The sequence below is a fragment of the Chiloscyllium plagiosum genome, chromosome 14, assembly GCF_004010195.1.
Source record: "Chiloscyllium plagiosum isolate BGI_BamShark_2017 chromosome 14, ASM401019v2, whole genome shotgun sequence".
Classification (NCBI taxonomy): domain Eukaryota; kingdom Metazoa; phylum Chordata; class Chondrichthyes; order Orectolobiformes; family Hemiscylliidae; genus Chiloscyllium; species Chiloscyllium plagiosum.
The window spans coordinates 40,414,199-40,436,058 of record NC_057723.1 but is presented as its reverse complement, the minus strand read 5'-3'; the positions used below and the strand labels follow the sequence as shown (position 1 = coordinate 40,436,058).

The 21,860-nt window shown below is 40.3% G+C and overlaps 1 protein-coding gene across 2 annotated transcripts in view; it reads left to right on the top strand.

Annotated features, from left to right (window-relative positions):
* psd2 (pleckstrin and Sec7 domain containing 2) overlaps window positions 1-21,860 on the top strand; it is a 191,303-nt gene that overhangs the window by 126,005 nt on the left and 43,438 nt on the right. Inside the window, exon 8 of one of the 2 annotated variants that reach the window (XM_043703661.1) lies at window positions 13,431-13,520. In XM_043703661.1, the coding sequence (XP_043559596.1) occupies window positions 13,431-13,520 (90 nt within the window). Of the gene's footprint in view, window positions 1-13,429; window positions 13,521-21,860 lie in introns of both variants that reach the window. The other variant, XM_043703660.1, reaches the window with a different exon arrangement.

Genomic DNA, 21,860 nt, shown 5'->3' with positions numbered 1-21,860 from the left:
AGAATGGTACGAATTTCAGATTTACCTTTTCTATTTTGGCATAGAATATTTATTATTATCGTATGCAATCAACTGAAAAGTTTTCTGCTTCATTCAATCATTATCATTCACATTCCCTTGCATGTTATAATCAAATCAGTGTTTTAATTATGTTATGCTCGAGTGTAAGCATGAGAACTCAATTATTAGATATGCCAAAAAAGCTGCCTTTGTGAAAAAATACTACTTTTTACGATTTCTAATTTAGTGAAACACCAGTTAGCATGTATAAATTTCACATGTCAACATTTGATTTCAAGTGGTTTTTCTAACTGTAACAGGGTTTTATTTTCTCAACCATATTTCCCATTATTACTAATAATTTCTGAGTCAGACAGAGGCCAGGTAAGTGTAGGCTTTAACCAGTCCCCACTAATATGCCTTCCAACATCTGGAGGAATGCATTCGATTAGGTTTTCCAATTGGTACGTTTATTTGGTACATGTTCAGAAAAGATTTACAAGGATGTTGCCAGGGTTGGGGAGTTTGAGCTATGAGGAGAGGCTGAATATGCCGGGGCTATTTTCCATGGAGTGTCAGAGGCTGAAGGGTGACCTTATAGAGGTTTATAACATCATGAGGAGCATGGATCAGGTAAGTAGACCTGAGGGTATCCAAAACTAAAGGGCAACATTTCAAGGTGAGAGAGGAAAGATTTAAAAGAGACCTAAGGGGCAACCTTTTCATGTCGAGTGTGGTGCGTGTTTGAAGTGAGCTCCCAGAAGAAGTGGTGGAGGTTGGTATAATTATTACATTTAAAAGACATCTGGATAGGTACATGGATAGGAAAGATTTAGAGTGATATTGGCCAAGTGCTGGCAGATGGGACTAGAATTATTTCAGATATCTGGTCAGCCTGGATGAGTTGGACTGAAGGGTCTGTTTCCGTGCTGTACATCTCTATGACTCTATGTTTCTCACCTCTGGTCACCAGAATAAGAGATGTCCTGCTATTTTACAAAGCTGTGTGATCTTATACTGAAAGTGACATTTGCCTTCATTGGAGGATAGTATTGCATGGGCTTTTTAAACATACTTTTCAATACATTTAGCATATTCTCAGCCTTCTGATATCTGCACACAATGAAGTGCACTGTAGTTTAACATTGAATGTAATTTAAACTTAGTTACATTTAAATCTACTTATTTTCATGACAAAAATTCAAGAAGAGTTGAAACATTCAAAATATTTTAGTACATTAGCAGATTTTCTGAGGTGCTTATAGCTTCTCTAAAGTAAAATTATTTTTATGAAGATTTTTTGAATTATATTTAAAATACAAGTTAATTTCTTAAAGTTGATATTGGAAATATTACTTTATATTTATGATAAATACCTGCCATATTGAAAATGGGAGTCCAGAGACTTGATCATGATATTGAGGGTAATTTATTTCTGACACCATCTGTCCCAAAATTGCAGGCATAATACAATAAGGTAGAAAAAAAAACCTTGTTGGACAGAATTTAATGTAGAAACAATACAGAGATTGCTGGAAAAACTCAGCATCTGGCAGCATCTGTGAAGAGAAATCTGTATCAACGTTTTGGATCCGGTGACCCTTTCTCAGAATGGTTCCGAGGAAGGGTCACTAGACCCAAAGCGTTAACTCTGATTTCTCTTCGCAGATGCTGCCAGACCTGCTGAACTTTCCCAGCAATTTCTGTTGGTTTCTGATTTACAGCATCCGCAGTTCTTTCGGTTTTTATTTAGAATTTAGTGTAGGTCATGCACATCTCAGCTGCTGGCGGATGAGCCATTGAAAGATTTCCGTCACCTAACTTTCAGCAAGTCTCACCAAATTAGGTGCCAATCAGGCACTTAATTGGGCAGCAGTGGGCCTTCTCTGGGAATCACATACCTCAGGGCCAGAAATCCCACCCCCGAGAGATGGCAGCCAATCAGAAGCTGGTAGCTACACATTGCTCAGCTGCGGCTTGGGAGATGTCAGACACTGATGACAGTATTGCACCATTCTGATGTGCAGCATTGTTGAAGAACCCAGGGGGGAAATGAAAGTGAGATAGGGATTATGGGGTTGGAGGAGGGAGATCATATGGGAGGTGTGTTGTGAACAAAGGAAAATAGTTGGCTGTCAACAATCCATCTTTTCCTTTTGCCAAGTCTCTCAGTCAGGCACTGATTTACTCATAACATCGGTCATCATCCCCATCAGCTTGACAAGCAACCCCGAGGGACTCTTGAGGTGCAGTGGTAGTGTCTCTGCCTCTGGGCCAGAAGGTCAAGGTTCAAGTCCCACCTCAGCCAAAATTATCTCTCAACATGTGAGACAAGTTGATTCAAACTACTTGCAAACAACCCAGCAGAGTTTGCATTTCCGACCTCCTGAATGGTGAGTTCCACGTCCATTAGTTGGTTGAGTTAGTTACCTATTTAAGGGCTTCAGTTACAAGTGAAGCAGATGGCCATTCATGAGCCTTCTCACTCCAGACATAATCAATCCTACCACCTACTCTTCTGCCTGCTTAAAGGTGCCTTGCTACCAAATTTCAGTCATCAGAGCACTACTTTCTATCTTTAATTTTCAATTTTGTTGCTCCTCGTTATAATCATCAAAGATGTTTTGCAATTGTTCTATGTATTATATCACAAATGTCATTGTTTCAGAGAAAATAACAAAACTGAAAGAATGAATGAGCTAATCAGGATAGATTTAGAATAATGGTACTTTAGTGAAGGGATACTGTAATGGAAAATCATCTATCAAAATGTGATATCTTGACCTCAGGATCTTTTGATATTGAACTCATTCATTCTGCACAAGAACCTCTGGCCTGGTGCTGACAATTCACTGGTAGAATGGAACAGTTCAAATGCACTACTTATTAATTCTGATTTTATGCTTTTACATAGAATTGTAGAGGAATGGTTATTGGTCGTTTTTAGATAGACTTAAATGGAATTATGTTGCTTACACTCAATTTCCATAATTAGCAGGTGTACTGCAGTTTCAGATGCAGATTTGGACAGCTGTTGAGAGCATAATGTGTGCAAATCAAATTAAATGGAATAACCTTCAATGAAAGGGCAACACTGAGTGACAGTATTTTGAATATATAAAATATATCTCAGCTTCTGAACAGACTTCTCCAAGGCTTTAGGTATACACAGTTAAAGAGAGATGCAACCCTGAACGCTGGTCTACTCCATCACTTGCCTGATAAGATTGCACAATGGGCTTACCCTCTCCATGCCTTCTCTCCATGAGGCCAAACAAGTTTTGGGCATATGCTGACCATTAGGACCACTGGTTAATGTATCTCTATGCTGCATTACAGCTGAAAAGCTCCTTGCATCAAACAGCACAATTCTGCATCTACATTTAAAATGTATACGGTGATAAGACAATACTGTATGGTCATCAGCCCTGGTACCAATGACATGGATATGGAAAAGGATGAGATTCTGCATCGAGAATACAGGAAACTCTGCAGTAGGTTAAAAAGTAGGACCTTGAGGGTAGTACTACTGAGAGTACAAACAGGAAGACAGAGCAGATGAATGTGTGGCTGAAGAGCTGGTGAGTGGAGCAAGGAGTCACATTTTTGGGCCATAGGGATTCTCTTCAGGGGTAGAAATAGCCTGATTAAGAGGGATAGGTTCCACCTGAATAGGAAGGGGACCAATATCAATAGAATTATAGAATCCCTACGGTATGAAAGCAGGGCATTCAGCCCATCGAGTCCACACCAACAGTCCAAAGAGTATCCCAAGTAGACTACCCCATCCCTGTAACCCTGCATTTCTCATGGCTAATCCACCGAGCTTGCACATTTTTGGATGGTGGAAGGAAACCAGAGTACCTGGAGGAAATCCATGCAGACACAAGGCAAAGGTGCAAACTCCATACAGACAGTTGGCCCGAAGCTGAAATCAAACCTGGGTCCCTGTGCTGTGAGAAAACAGTGCTAACCACTGAGCCACCATGCAGTTAGTAAGTTGGCAGATGACACCTAAAGAGGGGGTGTAGTGGACAGTGAAGAAGGTTTTCTAAGAGTACACCAGGACCTTGATCAGATGGGCCAATGGGCCAAGGAGTGACAGATGAAGTTTAATTTAGATAAATGTAAGGTCTTGCATTTTTGTAAGGCAAACCAGGGCAGGGCTTATATAGTTAATGGTAGGGCCCTGAGGAATATTGCCGAACAAAGAGACCTAGAGGTACAAGTGCATATTTCCGTGAAAGTGGAGCTGCAGGTAGACAGATGATAAAGATTTCATTTGGCATACTTGCCTTCATTGGTCAGAACATTGAGTTGAGGGGTTGGAATGTCATGTTGCAACTATACTGGACATTGGTGCAGAAAAGATTTACAAGAATATTGCTGGAACTGGAGGGTTGAGCTAGAGCGAGTTTCTGAATAGGCTGGGGCATTTTTTCCTCTGGAGTGTCGGAGCCTGAAGGGTGACCTTATAGAAATGTATAAAATCATGAGGGGCATGATTTTTCCCAGGGTGGGTGAGTCCAAACTAGATGGCACTGGTTTAATGTGAGAGGGGAAAGATTTGAAAATGACCTGAGGGGTAATTGGAATGTGCTGGTAGCGGAAGTGATGGAGACTGGTACAGTTCCAATATTTAACAGGCATCTGAATGGAAAGGGTTTAGAAGGATATGGGCCAAATGTTGCAAATGGGACTCGGTCAGATTGGGATGGCTGGTCAGAGTGGAAGAGTTGGACCAAAGGGCCTGTTTCTGTCCTGTATAACTCTATGACTGTATGTCCTCTGCTAAGATTTGAAGAAATGTTTGGTATCTTCGTTTTGATGTGATCAATTAGCATGTATTGAATATAGACATCCCAGAATGCCTTCCTCGTATTGCAGTTCGTACTTTATTTCGTGCTGTACCATTTAATGCATGACATACTTTGCTTGAAGCATTTCTCAGAAAGCAGTTGATATCTGGTTAGTCAAGCATTCACATATTATAATGGTGCCATTGGTGTTCCACATAGATTCCTTTGGGAGGATACACCTCTTCAGTATTAATAGTTAATGAAAGTGGCTTATGTTCACTGCTTACATGTGTACAAATTCCGAAGGTGGGCAAAGAACATTTCTCAGACAGGATGACTTGATAATATCCTATTCTTTTCTGCACAGAAGAAAGAGAAATTTCTGTTGGCATCAGTAATGATGCTGGGGAGAAATGAATAATGCACAACAGTTAGCACAGGTACCCTGAGAGATGAATTGGATAAGGAAAGTAAAACAATTAAGAAATGGCTAAGGTTTATATGCTGCCCTTTATGCATGACATACTGTGAGCTGAATTTCTCAAGGAATAAAGAAATCCCACCAACAGGACTGAAGCAGGAGCCAATTCTGTTTTGATGGGCTGTGGGACTAGTGGTAGTCACTAGTGGTAGTCAATTAAGGGCAGCCACATTGGGTTACCAGTGCTGGGAGGCAATCAGAGGGATGACAGCTCAGCAACTTCTACAGCAGCACTGGCAGCAGCGGCCATTGCTGAAGTTGCAGGATGATAAAGGTGATGTCTCTGTGATGAAATGCCATGGAAGAGAAGTGTCTTTGAACAAACCAAGGTGTAACTTCCCAACATCTTGCCCTCATATTACTGTCCTTTCTGTCTCCCAACTCACCACCAACTACATTGTTTAGCCTGCCAATGGTGACTATATGTGAAATAATTTTGTCCCAACAATAACTATATCCTCCCTAAACCTTTGTAGCACCTTCCTATCCGTCTTCTAGATCTGTCCTGAATATCACTTTGTTGAACAAATTTTGAGCCATTCCTTATTAAACAACATTCATTTCCAGCTAAGGGAATGGAGAAGCAGGGGCCACTGAACAGAGCATGAAGCAAAGTTTCAACTTTTCAACTTTTGTGTGTATGTGGTGAATACGCTTGGTGATAGTTTGGAAGTGGAATAGCAGAGTTCATGGCACCCAGCAGGAAGATAACTGATGGATTTGCATGCAATGAATTAAATGCATGTTCTTGCAGTGAGATGCTACCTTTGCAATTTTGTTAGAGGTCTTGGAAATACAAGCCTTCCTATTCATCAACACTTGGACAGGTCAAGGCTGACTCAAAGAAGGCTAAAGACAATTGAGGGAGAGTCAGGAGTATTGATGGGAGGTTGAGGGTGGCCAAGGGACGGATTAGGGTGACCAGTGAAGGTTCAATTTTGATTGAGGGAAGTTCACAAGTAATTGAGGAAGAGTCAAAGGTGACTAAAAGATGGGCAAAGATGATTAATGAAGCATCAAAGCTCACCAAGGGAAAGTCAAGGATGTTCAAGAGGAAGTTGAAATGATACAGGAAAGATCACAGATGATTGAGGGTGATGAAGGTAAGATCAACAGTGATCAAAGGAACATGAAGTGACTGAGATCAAGACCAGATCATCACTTTTCCATAGTTACAAAGCTCAGTTGAGGACTGGTTGAACAGTAGAAGAAACACCATTGCCTAGCTTCAGCTTTATCTTTTCTGAAGTGAAAATTGGTCTTACTCACTCGGTGATCCTAGAGGCTTAGGTGAGAGAAGATCAGCCAGCATAAGGGAAAAATGGCATTGGGTGATGTATAACAATGTCCAGAAAGCCAGCAAGATGTGACCCAGAATGGTGAGGTTGGTTAGGATGGAGGCATGTGTGATAATGAGCAATGACACAACCAAGAATCTATCGCAGGTACCTGAAGATGACAGCGAAGTAATGCCATACAAGGTTGTGGTTGTTAGGAGAACCTGTGTCCTCACCTTCAGGATGAGCTATACCTCTTTTGATTGGGAGGAAATCCTAAGCCATTGGCTTTAAAAGCCACTCTGGAATTGGATTTCTACACCAGCAGGCTTCTTCCAGGGTTCTACAGGGGTCATTTCTTGGACAGGTGTATACTGCACTATTTCAAAGGACCAGAGATTTTGTGCATATCAGTATTGAGCCAGAGAACTAGACACAAAATAAGTGGGTTTTGCTGACAAAAGTTGCAGGAGTTAATTGTGATCAGATATGATCAGAGCTCTTGGGCTCAGCCTGCAGCCTTAGTCACAGGAAGAAACTTAGCTCTGTTAAGTATTTTTGTGAGCTCTGGAAACAGTGTAGCCAGTTCCCCGCTCATAATTTTCACAGCTCCTAATTTCCAAGGTTATTCAAAGCCCTCATATACATGCAGAAATGGATCTTGGGTGACAACATCTAGCTGATTACAACAGACAGAATCCTGTAAATCCCATTGCTTCCCCATGGTTCAAAGAACAACAGTAGAGCAGATGATCAGATTGCTGAAAATAAGATTCTACTGCCTTGTCTGCTGTGGTTGAGCTCTCCAATTTCCCCCTGAAGGGTAGAGGCATCTGCTGTGCTCTGCAGAATCTCACATAGAAGACAAGGGAGAATTTGCCAGCCACATGGAGAAGAGCTATACTCTTCACTGGATGTCCCATGCATTAGAGAATAGAAAGAAGTAGGATGACATTCATAATAACCATCTCTCTCCGATTCATGTTCCTTTGTATTTTCTTGTTGATACCATGCTCAAGGTTTATTTTCCCTATTCTTGTCTGCCATCCTGCTTTGTGACCAAAATAGTAGAGCCTCCATGTTCCATGGCCAATTCTTCTTCCTCCCCTGGAGCTCTGAATATTTATGTCGGGCACTTCTCTGCCAATATTAGCACATTGTTTGGTCTTTTATTTTTACTGCAGATAGGAATGGAGAATGAGTATCATCTTTATGGATATACAACTCCCTTTTCAGAATGCATGGCAAGTAAGGAGGCTTTCTGGCTAATTCATCCACACTTCTGCCCTCATGCCCATTTGTAGAGTAATAGAAGTATGAAATTGCAAGTTCTGTACCACTTACATCCAAACCTCTTGGTGCATCTACTAATGTACTGTATACTGTACTCCTTACCTATTCTGTCTCCTTGCTGAAAAACATTGTATTTATTAAGAGCTAGCCCGACATTTATTGTCCACTCCCTCTCTCCACCCCCTGATGATATGATGAAAAATTACAATTAGAATTGGTTGTCTTTGAGGTTCTTCCTCTGATTCCTATTCACTTCCCATACTCACTTTCCCATGCAGCCTTCGTGTCTGAATTGGACTGAATCTTAACCCCCGTAAATATCAGTGAGTTGGGTGAGTTGGTAAAAGGTTAGATTCGCTATTAGGATTGCTATAAGGATCCACACTGGAGCAGTTAAATTCTGCCCTTACTCCCTCTTCTTTTATCTTAGTTGCACCTCTGTGAAATGTATTGAGATGTTTTCTTACACTTAAAGGCATGTTGTTGTTGTCATACCTAACTTCAGATAAATTAGAGCTGATTATCAAGGGCTAGGTGCAAGGCCATTAACATTTCTTTCTACAGCAAGACAAATAAAATTTCTATCCTCCCATTATTGCTGAAATGATATTGTAACTAATATTGTCTTGAGAAGTTTCAAGTAAACGTGAAACATTTCCCAGAAGTGAAACTCTCAAATGAGCTGCCCTTGTTGGCTAAAATTACATATCTGAAAATGTGTTGCTGGAAAAGCGCAGCAGGTCAGGCAGCATCCAAGGAACAGGAGAATTGACGTTTCGGGCATAAGCCCTTCTTCAGGAAGTCCTCACTTTCTCCTCTAAAATTACATATCACCTAGATGCGAGGGTGGATGGTAGATTGTATGTCAACAATCTGGAAACTGGAAAGTTGAGAGTTTCTCCACACACTGTGGACTTTTAGTGCAGTTTTATTTCAATGGGTTCCCCATCTAGATGCCAGTCTGATTATCTGCCTTGGCTTCCAGTTGGACATTGCACAAATCTGGAAAAGGCTACGTGTGCAGTTAAAGAATCCACTGTTTGTTGTGGAGGTATGTCTGATCCCAACCTCCACAGATGAAGATTCTGTGTTTTGGTCACATGGCCTGCAAGAATTCTGAGGAAGGGTCACTCCACAGATACTGCCAGACCTGCTGAGCTTATCCAGCAATTTTTGTTTTTGTCTCTGATTTACATCATCCTCAGTTCTTTTGGTTTTTATTTAATTGTTCAGTCTGTCTCCTCAGAATGTGTTGGCAGCCCACCCCTTGTTCCACCTCTGTTAAGTTTGGAAGAGGATTGGAGATGGGCAATGGTCAATTTTGAGAATTTAACCTTTTAGAACTCACCCAACTCACTGATACTTTTTGGGGTGGGTGGAGGGCGCTGTTAAGACTCAGTCCATTTCAGACACAATGACTGCATGAAGAAGTGAGTATGGGAAGTGAATAGGAATCAGAGGAAGATACAGAACCTCAAACACAACCAATTCCAATTGTCATTTTTCATGTCATATCATGAGATTGTTCCACAGGTATTTCATTCCAATTTATTTTAAAAGTAGGTACTGTGCATACTGCAAGGCTAAGTTGATTCTTAAATAGAATCGAAATTAAAAAGTTGTTCTTTTTAACTAATTTTTCTTGTACACTGTATCCAAAACTATTTGAGTATAATTTCCCCATAGTATGCTTGAATGAAATGACTGTTTTGTCAGCATTACACACAAATGTCAGGTGGGAAACTCCACACTAATGTCATGGTCTTACCAATTTTCTATCTATTCAAAATTGTTGCTCTTAATGTTCTGTTTTTCATTCCAATTATATAATCATTTTCATTCAATTTTCCTCCCTCTGGTCCTTCTTGGTGCTCCCTTACTTCTGAGTAGGATTTATAACACTCACCCTGTCTGAAATCTCAAATAATAGAAATAACCTTTTTTCTAGTTTCAACTACGTAATATCAATGCTGAAGATACATGTCTGTTTTGTATGGTTTTCAGTAAATATGTCTGTGGTATTAAATTATATTCTAAACATTATTTCAATGTTTGAATAAGCATGGTCAGTAAAAATCATTAAAAAGCAGAAGTCTGACCAAAGTTCACTTCAATACTCTTTTGATGAAACGGAATTATATTTTTTTCTAAAATAAAAAATTTTCAGAAAAAGATAATGTTGCTGGATTTTTATGAGATCCTTCCATCTCCAGTTATGTATGACACCAGCAGGAGATTAGCAAAAACCCTGGAGTATGATATAGACAGCCAATTAATCTTTCATATTGTTTCACCAAGGCTTGTATCTGAGAATCACAATAGCTATTTCAGACCAATACTGATGCTGAAGTTGCTCAGATTAGTTGATTGGTATGCATTTTGGAGTAGACAATTCAAATATATTTTCAAAATAGTTTAATTCCAAATAAGAGAACTGAGCCAGTTCAAATATGCACACAATCTCATCTGATTTACTTCATTAGAATATACCAACTATTAATAATAAAAAAGACATACATTGAAATAAAAAACAAAAAATCTTGAAATTATATAGTTTGTTTCATTACCTAAAGTGTTTTACAGCCAATTGAATTCGTAAAATATGATTGCCGTTGCAAACCAATCTGAACACAAGATCTCACAAATAGCAATGGAATTAAATAGCAATTTAATGTGGTTTGGGCATTGATAAAGGGTTAACTGTTAGCTAAGTACTTGAAGAAATCAATGCGCTTTGTTAAATAGTGCCATATGATTTTTTAACACCATCTGAAAGCTCATAATGGACCTTGTTTGTTGACAGTCCTGTATTTCAACATCTCTGTTTACTTCTTTCAACTAACTCTCTGAAACCCATTTGGCTGATTTTCTCTATTGCACTATTCAAGTGATTTCATACATATATATCTCAGGTAACTGGCACTCTGTGTACTCTACTCTCTAGTATCCAAATGGTTTCTCAATTTGCCACCCTCAATAATGTAATTTTAAGAGTCATAGAGATGTACAGCACAGAAACATGGCAACCAGATGTCCTAAATTAGTCTAGTCTCATTTGCCAACATTTAGCCCATACCCTCTAAAGTTTAGATTAGAGTGGTGCTGGAAACAGGTCAGGCAGCATCCGAGGAGCAGGAAAATCGACGTTTCGGGCTGAAGGGCTTTTGCTGCTCCTTGTATGCTGCCTGACCTGCTGTGCTTTTCCAGCACCACTCTAATCTAGACTCTGGTTTCCAGCATCTTCATATTTGCCATACCCTCTAAACCCTTCCTATTCGTATACCATCCAGATGCTTTTTAAATGTTATAAGAACATGGAAATAAATGTCTAATTATGACTGTGGAACCATTGTGAATTGTCAGGAAAAACCCATCTGGTTCACTAATGTTCTTTAGGCATCCCTATCTGGCCTGGCCTACGTGTGACTGCAGACCCACAGCAATGTAATTGACTGTCAACTGTCCTCTGGGCTATTAGGGATGAGTAATAAATGCTAGCCCAGCCAGAGACATCTATATCCAGTGAATGAAGTAAAAACAAAATCTATCTACCTCTACATTAAATTCACATAATTATATGGGGAATACAGAAGTCCCAAAACAAATGCCTGCAAAATACCAATATTTAAAACAAAACAAAGAACAGCAGATGCTGTAAATCAGAAACAAAAATAAAAATCACTGGAAAGAATTCATCAGGTCCAGCTGCATGATAGCTTGAATTCTGAAGAAGGGTCATTGGACCTGAAAATGGTGTCTGTTTCTCTCTCTATAGATCTTGCCAGAACAGCTAAGTTTCTTCTGAAATTTCTGCTTTTGTTTCTAATACCAATTCCTGTAATTCTGAGAAACTGCCATTTATTCCTATGCCTTTCCACTTAAGCTGGTTGCCATGCACTGTTACCATTGCACCTTTATAACATCATTTTTAAAACATATTGTTTAGGTAGCATTTTATCATTTTTTAAGAAAAACACTTTTTTTTGTGACCACTGCAGTATTTTAATACATATTCTGGTAATTTCTATAAAATATTTAATTAATTTATTCAAGTATGATGGTGCCTTTAAAATTGAATTGTCTGCTCATAATTATCTTAATATCCTAAAGCATCCATTGCTTATAGTCCTTGACAGAATTCTGCCTCACATTTTTTCCTAATTGGCAGCAGTTTAGCTTCTGCCTTAGCCTCACACCATATAGTGAGCGAGAAATGTATTGCTGTCCTGTGCTGAGAGAATATTATAATTACCATTGCTGGTATTTCTTTACTAATCTGACTATGTATTTGAAGTTATCTAGACTTGCTGATTTACCAAATTTCATTTGGAGAGCTAACAACGTTTCAGTCCAACTGTACCAGTATAATCTGTAGACCCTAGAAACCAGGTCTATATGGTCGGGATTACCAGAGTCAAGAAGATAGATCTTAGTGAGGGGGTGGACTTGTTGGAGAAGGTACTGCTGGGGTGTTCTACTGCTGTTGTCCTTTTTGCCATGGGGACTCCTCCATTGGCCAAAGAGTGCCCAATCTGAAGTGCCAACTTGTCAGGAGTTCACCAGTGTCTATGGGCTGGGGAGATTTCACCATTTGCCAGAGAAGCAACATATCACAATTAGAATACCAGATGTGACAGGAAGATGCCCTTATGTGGCTTTGAAATTGGCTGGAAATTCTGAGCTGGAAGGGCATCCAAGATGTATCCCATCCCTCATTGAATTGGATGGGATTGGGAAGATAACAGGCATTCTAACTCCCTAGCATGCCTTCTGATTCTATTGCACTGCCTGTCTTTCTGTCCACTTGCTTAGAGTTTTTATGAGCCTTTTCTTATTTCTCAAGACTGGCATAGTTACATTTTACATTTTATTGTCCAATTCAGTCTGGAGAGAATTATGGTAAATGTTACCTTCAGTAGAAACCTTTTATTGTCAATAGTATAATCTTGTCATTAGTCATGCCACTGATCCATTGTCTTTGATTTCTTCATTTCTTTTCAAAGTTTAAGCTCTGGCGCTGTGAGGCAGCAGTGCTAACCACTGTGCCACCGTGCCGCCCACACGGTATAATCTTGTCATTAGTCATGCCACTGATCCATTGTCTTTGATTTCTTCATTTCTTTTCAAAGTTTAAGGCAGGACTGTTTAGTTACCAGAACAACCCTAACTGGAGGCAATTTCTGCCAAAGCCATGTCATTGTGCCTCCCTTTAATAGTTAGCTCTATTGATGTCCAATTTTATTTCTCATGCTTTCGGCATTCATCCGTGGACATTTCAATCTTAGCCCATTTACTACTTAGTAGCTTTATCCCATCTAGTTTGTCTTTTTCTTCATTATATTTTTGCAACTATACTTAATTCCTCTGATCTCAGTTAAGTCTCCTTGATGCATTTACCTACAGAGATTTATGATCAGAAAGGCTTTCATTTCATTGTAATTGCTTTTGTGTCAAAGTAAAAGTAATACTTTCATTGTTCACATTGTCTTACATGTATTAAATTCACCCTGCATTTTTCAAATAATGTTTTCTCTAGTGCTCTCAAATTAAAATATATTTTATTTTATCTGTGTATTCCAGAATATTGGAAAGAAGATGTCATGCCAGCAATTTATTTCCAATCTGGATGGCCTTAATGATGGAAAGGATTTTCCCAAAGATTTGTTAAAGGTATTGTGCACATTAATATAATAATGGCTATGTTAATCAAGCCTTTGTTATGACTTACTCCACCATCTTCCCCTAATGTCTCTTTGACATTGCCCAACTAGCTGAGGTTTCATTCTCATCTAACCAGTCATAGCCAGACAGCCACTTGCAATGGATTTTCTTCCTGCTCAAGCAAAGTTATATTTGTGCCCCACAAGGAACAAGGCAAGTCAGTCCCCTTCTATTTGTTACCTCTCAGCAATATCATCTGAAAGCCCACTATCAGTTCTTACACATTCACTGACCACACACAGCTCCACCTCCCTAGAAGCATCCATCCTTTGTAAATTATCAGACTGATTGTCCAACTTAGAATATCAGGTGAGCAGAAATTTCCTCCAAGTAAATATTTGGAAGATCAAAACCATTGCCTTTGGTTCCTGTTGCAAACTTCACTCCCTAGTACCAACTCCATCCCCCTTCCTGGCACCTGAGTCAGCAGCTTCACACTGTTCACAACCTTGTTATCATAATGGATTCTATGATAGCTTTCAGCAACATATCTGTACTATCATTGTGACTGCCTGTTTCTATCTCCATAACAAAGCTGGAATCTGCACATTGCCTTAGTCTATCTGCTGTTGAAAGCCTCATGGATGCTATTGTTAACTCTCGATCAGATATTCCTACATATTTCAGGGTGGGGACTTACAGTGGCATATTGGTGATGTTACTAGTCTAGTCATTCAGAATCTCAGGTTAATTTTCTGACTGTACAGGTTCAAATCTCACTGTGACGGCAAACATGGTGCACAGCTTCAGGTTCTAGAAATCATAGTCGTGCACAGACATGAAGGTCTGCACAGAAGTAAAAGAAATTAGAGGGAATGCTAGTGAGGCTGTCTTGATGACAGGAGCATCTCATTCACCTTTTATGCTTTTCACAAGTAGTGTAGCAGGTTTCTGCTCGGCAGCAGCATGTTGCCAATTAAGAGTGATTATTGCTTGTTAAACATCTTGTTAATGGCTCAACTCACCTTGTTAATATTCAGCTTCCTATCTTAACAAACCCTCCAAACAAGCGAAAAATTGGGAAGACCTGACATGAAAAATAGAGTGGTTACCTGGTGACTTCAACACACCATTTGTTCCAAACAACTTCCATGTTGAACACTGAGTAGTAACATTCTCAGGGCACGTTCCATGGGCTATGGAAACACACACCTCACATCCACAGACATTGGCATCCAGTATGTGCCTGCCTCTAAGAACCTTCATTCCATATCTCCAATCCACTTAAAGGATGTTTCTGCACTTCAATGCTGCAACGTCTGGCTGCATTTGCAACTCTGACTGTAATGCTGCAGCAAGGCACTGTTATGGGCTCTTTGCTCAGAACTATTGCGCTCCCTTGCTCTGAGCCTATCTGAAGTCAAGTGACACTTTTCCCTCTCTGCAACTGCCTCATGCAACCTCAGTTGGGGGTTGGTTAGCTCAGTTGCCTGGGCAGCTGTTTTTGCAATGCAGGATGATGTCAGCAGCATGGGTTCAATTCCTGTATCAGCTGAGGTCCTGCCTTCTCAACCTTACCTCTTGCCTGAGGCATTGCAACCCACAGGGTAAACCACCACCAGTCAGTTCTCTCTAATGGACAGCAGCCTGTGGTTCATTAGGAGTATAGCCACTTTACCTCTTACAACCTCAGAAGTTGATATTTCACTTCTTATCTGAACTTGCTATTCACGTAAAGGCAGTACACTACCTCTTAATGTGAACCTAAGTAAATTAACCAAGGGATTGTTGCTTCTTCAAAGTTAAAAATCACACAACACCAGGTTATAGTCCAACTAGTTTATCTGGAAGTACAAGCCTTCAGAGCGCTGCTCCTTCATCAGGTAGCTCATGGGATAGGATCATGGTGCTGCCCCACTACCTACCCGGTGGAGGAGAAGCACTCTGAAAGCTAGTGCTTTCAGATAAACCTGCTGGACCACAACCTGGTGTTGTGTGATTTTTAACTTTGTCCACCCCAGTCCAACACCTGCTCCTCGACATCAGTACTTCATCAAAGACTCTTTCTAGTAAGAAGAATGAAAAATTTGCACTTTCATAACCACAAACATTTCTATTAATTATGTATGCATAGTATCATAGAATCCTTACAGTGTGGAAGCAGGGCACTCGGCCCATTGAGTCCACACCAACTCTCAAAAGAGCATCCTATCCAGACCCAAGCCCTCCTTACATTATATCTGTAACCCAACATTTGCCATGGCTTACCCACCTAGCCTGCACATCCCTGGATGCTATCGGCAATTTAGCGTGGCCAATCATCTAACCTGCACATCTTTGGACATCTTCCCCAAACACTAGTGTGACAGTAACCAGATAACCTATTTTTTGTAATCTTGATTGAATAATGAATCATTGCCAGGACACCAATTGCTCCCTGGAAGTCTGACTGATAAACTGTGACAAAAACAGAGAACTAAAGGAGAAATTCCCTGCCATTTTCTAATGGGGTTTATCAACATTCTGACAGAGGTTATATAATTCCTTCATGGGTTTTCAAAGAAATACAACAATAACTCATTAGCAACAAAGACCAAGAATCCCATTCCTAGCACTTATTTTGCTGCAATATTAATGTAGTTGGAAACAATTGATAACACTAGAAATAATTGTGTTTGATATGGATAAAATCAAGGAACTGGATGGAATGCAAGTATCTATCATTGGAACCTCTTTAAGAGCTATTTAAGCATTGTATATAGTATTAAGTTTACAAATAAGAATTTGGGAAATAATACCACATTATGTTAGCTTTGCTAAGTGTGGGAAGTTACTACCGGGGCCCCAAAACTATGTTACCTTGAGAAGGTCAGACTTTGGAACATGTCATTTTTCTATTTTGTGGTGCATTTTAAATACTGAACGGAGTTAATCCGTTAATAAGCCTTTTTATACATTATTATGAAAATTGTTTTCCATAATTTTCTTTTTTTAAAAAATCTTTCTTACTTTCTTTTGGGAATCTATAAAAGCTAAATTGTACCTGAATTCTTTGGAATCCAGGCTGTAACTGAAGCAAGATTTCACTATTGCATAAAGAGCTGAAAATCTTGCATGAAGTATTTACTGTATAAGCTTTCAGGGAAGTTTAATAAAATGTCAAGACGTTTGAATGAAAGATTCCATTGTGATAGCAAGCTAAATTGAAATTTGTGATGGGGATTGATCTTCAAACACAATATTTTGTGGCTAACATGGCTTAAGATGAAAGGAAGCATGCTGTGACAATTACCAAGCACCAAGGGTGGACTACCAGCACCTGCCTTTATGCTTGCAATCAAATTCACTAGTGTTGACACAATTATTTTGAGAACAGTTTTAGGAAACTGGCTCCATTAGCTCTAGTTCACCCAAAGCAAGTTGCATGTTAATGCCATTTATGCGAGAAGGACACTTCCATGTGCTGCTCAAAGTCACCCTTTCCCTCACCTCTTATGCCCTCATCATCTTCCAGTACAATGCAGGCATCTCCAGCCTTAGTTGAATTGTTGTCCATCTATATGCTAAGCAAGTGAATTATTATATAGATCAGCATGGCTAGGCCTCCCATTTCTTTTGCAGACAGGCAGGAAGCTGGAAGAACACAGTAAGCCAGGCAGCATCAGAACGTGGAGAAGTCGACATTCTTTAGGACTGGGGGTGGGTGTAGGGGGAGCTGCAGATAAAGGGGGTGGTGAAGGCAGAGTGGTGAAGTGGGGATGATTGAAGACAGGCAGAGGGTATGACCTGGTTGGTCAATCAGAGGAATAAATCCGGTAGATGGCTGGGAAGGGTGGAATGGAGTCAGGGGATGAGAAGGGAGGTTATTTGAAATTGGAGAACTCAATGTTGTGTCCTCTGGGCTGTAGGGTGTCAAGGTGGCAGATGAGGTATTGTTCCTCCAATTTGCAGTGTGGTTCATTGCAGCAATGGAGGAGGCCAAGGGTGTCTACCTTGGATTCCAGCATCTGCAGTTTTTTTTTGACTCTTCCCATTTCCTGTACCATTGAGCATCAGCAACAATATGACAAGCTGCTGGTGTCTGTGTTAAATCAGGTAAAACATTGAAAGTAAAGATATGAACATTTGCAGTTTTTTGGTGAATACATGAAGAAGCAGTTAGGTGGTGCTAGAGTGTGCTGGGATATGCCCATTAATGATTAATACAGAGAAAGTTGCAAGATCATGTCAGTGCTTAGCATGGATTAGTAAATGTAAAACAGTTTGATGGGTTCCATTTGGTGTTATGCATATTTGAAAAGTTTTCCTCATTGAATAATTTATTCAAAGTATTTTTGTAAGATGTGGCTCTACCATAGCTCTTCCAAATCCTGCAAATAACTGTTCCCTGTTGCTTTTTGCCATGTACGCTGCACTTCTTAAAGTGTCTTAAAGTAGCTGACTTCAACAAACAATGCACACTCACTTTCAACAGCTCAATTTTTCTGAACCATGAACTGAAATTCACATGTTATGCTGCTTCTGCACTTGCTCCATATCTGAATCCCACTGTCGTTTCTTTCTTAAACCACTTTATTTCCTCCAGGCAAACCTGATATTACTGACAGCCTTTTGAACTGTGGTCTTCTTTCTCACTCCTTGAATATCTAATTACCTTAAAACACTTACAACTTTTGAGTTTTGACTGCACTTTGTGATAAGGAATGATAGCCACAGACATCATCTACTTTTCAACTCCTTCAGTAAGATAATTTATGACATAATGTTTAAGGAAGAATTGAACATCACACAAACTCAATCCTGGAGAGAAAATATCAGGCTGAATTTTACCAAAGTCTAGCCTGATATCAATTTCATGGAGTTTCATGGAGGGTTTTTCTCCATGAGCCCTTTCAAGTTAACTCACAAAATTCTTTGCCGCGAAACTCATTGGATATAGACACTGCGTCTATGATGTCATGCCTGTATTATTGTGTGCTTACCCCAGTGGTGCAAATGCTCATCATTACCATACAAATTTTGATGCTATATTTTAAGCCCTGCAGTAGACCAGGTAAAACACTGCCAGCCAATATTAACCTTCACAGTACATGTATTGGGAGAGAACTAAAATAGAAAAGCTCCTGTGGGCACCCAGGACATGGGTGACTCTTCATTGGAACTGGAATCTCACAATCATTAATGTTTTACCCCTTTACCATCATTACCTGCCTGATCGACTGTCATTGTAGCTGCAGCTGGAAAAATGAGGCTGCAGAGATTATTCATCCTTAGTGCCATATACAAGAGGCCTAATATCTGTGCCATTATTGCCCTGGTGGAAGAATGAACTGCATTGTTTCTAGATCAGTGGTGCTGGAAGAGCACAGCAATTCAGGCAGCATCCGAGATACTTTTCTGTTGGTGAAGTCAGATATGTTATGATATGGTCCTCTTGGTTCAATATGTGTACAGTCTATAGTGCCCTGCACGAGGGGAATGCAGCAAAGCCTGGGAGCAGTGCTGACCTCATTACAAGGAAATAAGATTAAGCAGTGTGATTCAACACAAATTGAGTCAATAATAGTCTTGATACATTTAGAATCATAGTGTCATAGGGATGTACAGCATAGAAACTGACCCTTCAGTTCCCCTAGTCTATGCCAACCAGATATCCTAACCAAATCTAGTCACACCTGCCACCACTTGGCCTCTATCCCACTAAACCCTTCCTATTCATGATTAGATTAGATTCCCTACAGTGTGGAAACAGGCCCTTCAGGCCCAACAAGTCCACACCGACCCTCCGAAGAGCAACCCACCCCCCTCTGACTAATGCACCTGCCACCTAGCACTATGGACAATTTAGCATGGCCAATTCACCTGACCTGCACATCTTTGGACTGTGGGAGGAAACCGGAGCACCCGGACGAAACACATGCAGACACAGGGAGAATGTGCAAACTCTACACAGACAGTCGCCCAAGGCTGGAATTGAACCTGGGAGCCTGGTGCTGTGCGGCAGCAGTGCAAACCAATGAGCCACCATGCCAACCTCTTCATATATCCATCCAGATGCCTTTTAAATGCTGCAATTGTACCAACCACCACCACTTCCTCTGACAGCTCATTCCATACACACACAACCCTCTGGCAGCTCATTCCACACACGCACAACCCTCTGCATGAAAAAGTTGCCCATTTATTAGGTACATTTTATATCTTTCCCCTCTCACCCTAAACCTATGCCCTCTAGTTCTGGACTCCCCTACTCCAGGGATAATACCTTGTCTATTTACCCTATCCATGCCCCTCGTGATTTTATAAACCTCTATAAGGTCACCCCTCAGCCTCCGAGGCTCCAGAAAAAACAGCCCTAGCTTATTCAACCTCTCCCTACAGCTCAAATCCTCCAACCATGGCAACATCCTTGTAAATCCTTTCTGAACGCTTTCAAGTTTCACAACATCCTTCCGATAGGAAGGAGACTAAAATTGCATGCAATATTCCAAAAGTGGCCTAACCAATGTCCTGTTCAGCCACAACATGACCTCCCAAACCCTATACTCAATGCCAATAAAAGAAAGCATACCAAACACCTTCTTCACTAATCTTTCTACCTGCGACACTACTTTCAAGGAACTATGAACCTGCACTCCAAGGTCACTTTGTTCAGCAACACTCTCTAGGGCCTTACCATTAAGTGTATAAGTCCTGCCAAGATTTGCTTTTCCAAAATGCAGCACTTCACATTTACCTAAATTAAACTCCATCTGCCACTCCTCAGCCCATTGGCCCATTTGATCAAGATCCTGTTGTAATCTGAGGTAACCTTCTTCACTGTCCATTACACCTCCAATTTTGGTGTCATCTGTAAACTTACTAACTGTACCTCTTATGTTCACATCCAAATAATTTATATAAATGATGAAAAATAGCGGACCCAGCAACGACCCTTGTGGCACTCCACTGGTCACAGGCCTCCAGTCTGAAAAGCAACCCTCCACCACCACCCTCTGTCTTCTATCTTCGAGCCAGTTCTGTATCCAAATGGCTAGTTCTTCCTGTATTCCATGAGATCTAACCTTGCTAACCAGTCACCCATGGGGAACCTTATCGAGCACCTTACTAAAGTCCATATAGATCACGTCCACTGCTCTGCCCTCATCAGTCCTCTTTGTTACTTCTTCAAAAAACTCAATCAAATTTGTGAAACATAATTTCCCATGCACAAAGCCATGTTGACTATCCCTAATCCATCCTTGCCTTTCCAAATACTTGTAAATCCTGTGCCTCAGGATTCTGTCCAATCACTTGCCCACCACCAACGTCAGGCTCACTGGTCTGTAGTTCCCTAGCTTTTCCTTACCACCTTTCTTAGATAGTGGTACCATATTAGCCAACCTCCAGTCTTCCCGTACCTCAGGACTATTGATGATACAAATATCTCAGCAATGGGCCCAGCAATCACTTCCCTAGCTTCCCTCAGAATTCTAGGGTACACCTGATCAGGTCCTGGGAATTTATACACTTTTATGCATTTCAAGACATCCAGCACTTCCTCCTCTGTAATATGGACATTTTTCAAGATGTCACCATCTATCTCCCCACATTCTATATCTTCCATATCCTTCTCAACAGTAAACACTGATGTAAAATATTTGTTTAGTATTTCCCCTACCTCCCCCATGTGGAGTAGTAGTGCAACGTCGGATGAAACAAGCTAGACATAATTTCATTAATACTTTCTAACAGTTCTAAATTGGGTGACATGATCACTCGATCATGTTGTAAATTTATTGTTGTTCAAAAACACAACTGTTTATTCTCAGAAACAAATGCAGTTTCTTTATTTCCTATTAACTTTTATTGGACTGTGAAAAAAAGTGAATGTTTTCAACTGTTTTAGGGCTTTCCTGCATGCGTTTCTCCCACAGTGAACAATGACAACATATTATGCCATACTACACAAAGAGTAACACTCCCTTAGACAGGGTTGAAATGTGGAATGGGCAGCTTGTGCAGCTTGGTTTTTGTAGCTGCAGTTACAATGATTGTCGATTAGGTTGGTGATGATGTAAAGAAGCAAGACTTTTCTGAATGTGGGCTTCTATTTCCAAAGAACTGTCTTCTGTTCCACTTATGTACTATCAGAAGCTCTTTGTTTCTGTTTCTCTCCACTATATGTGCTGAGAAGATCTATTTCTGGCTTCTGGAGAGAAACCTTCCATTAAACTCCCTGAAACTGACAGTTCGCCCAGGGAGTCTGACAGAGAGGTTGAGTAATAAAGAGAAAATACTGTGAATGCTGGAAATCTGAAACAAGCAGAGAATGCTGGAGACAACTCAGTGGGTTTGACAGCATCTGTG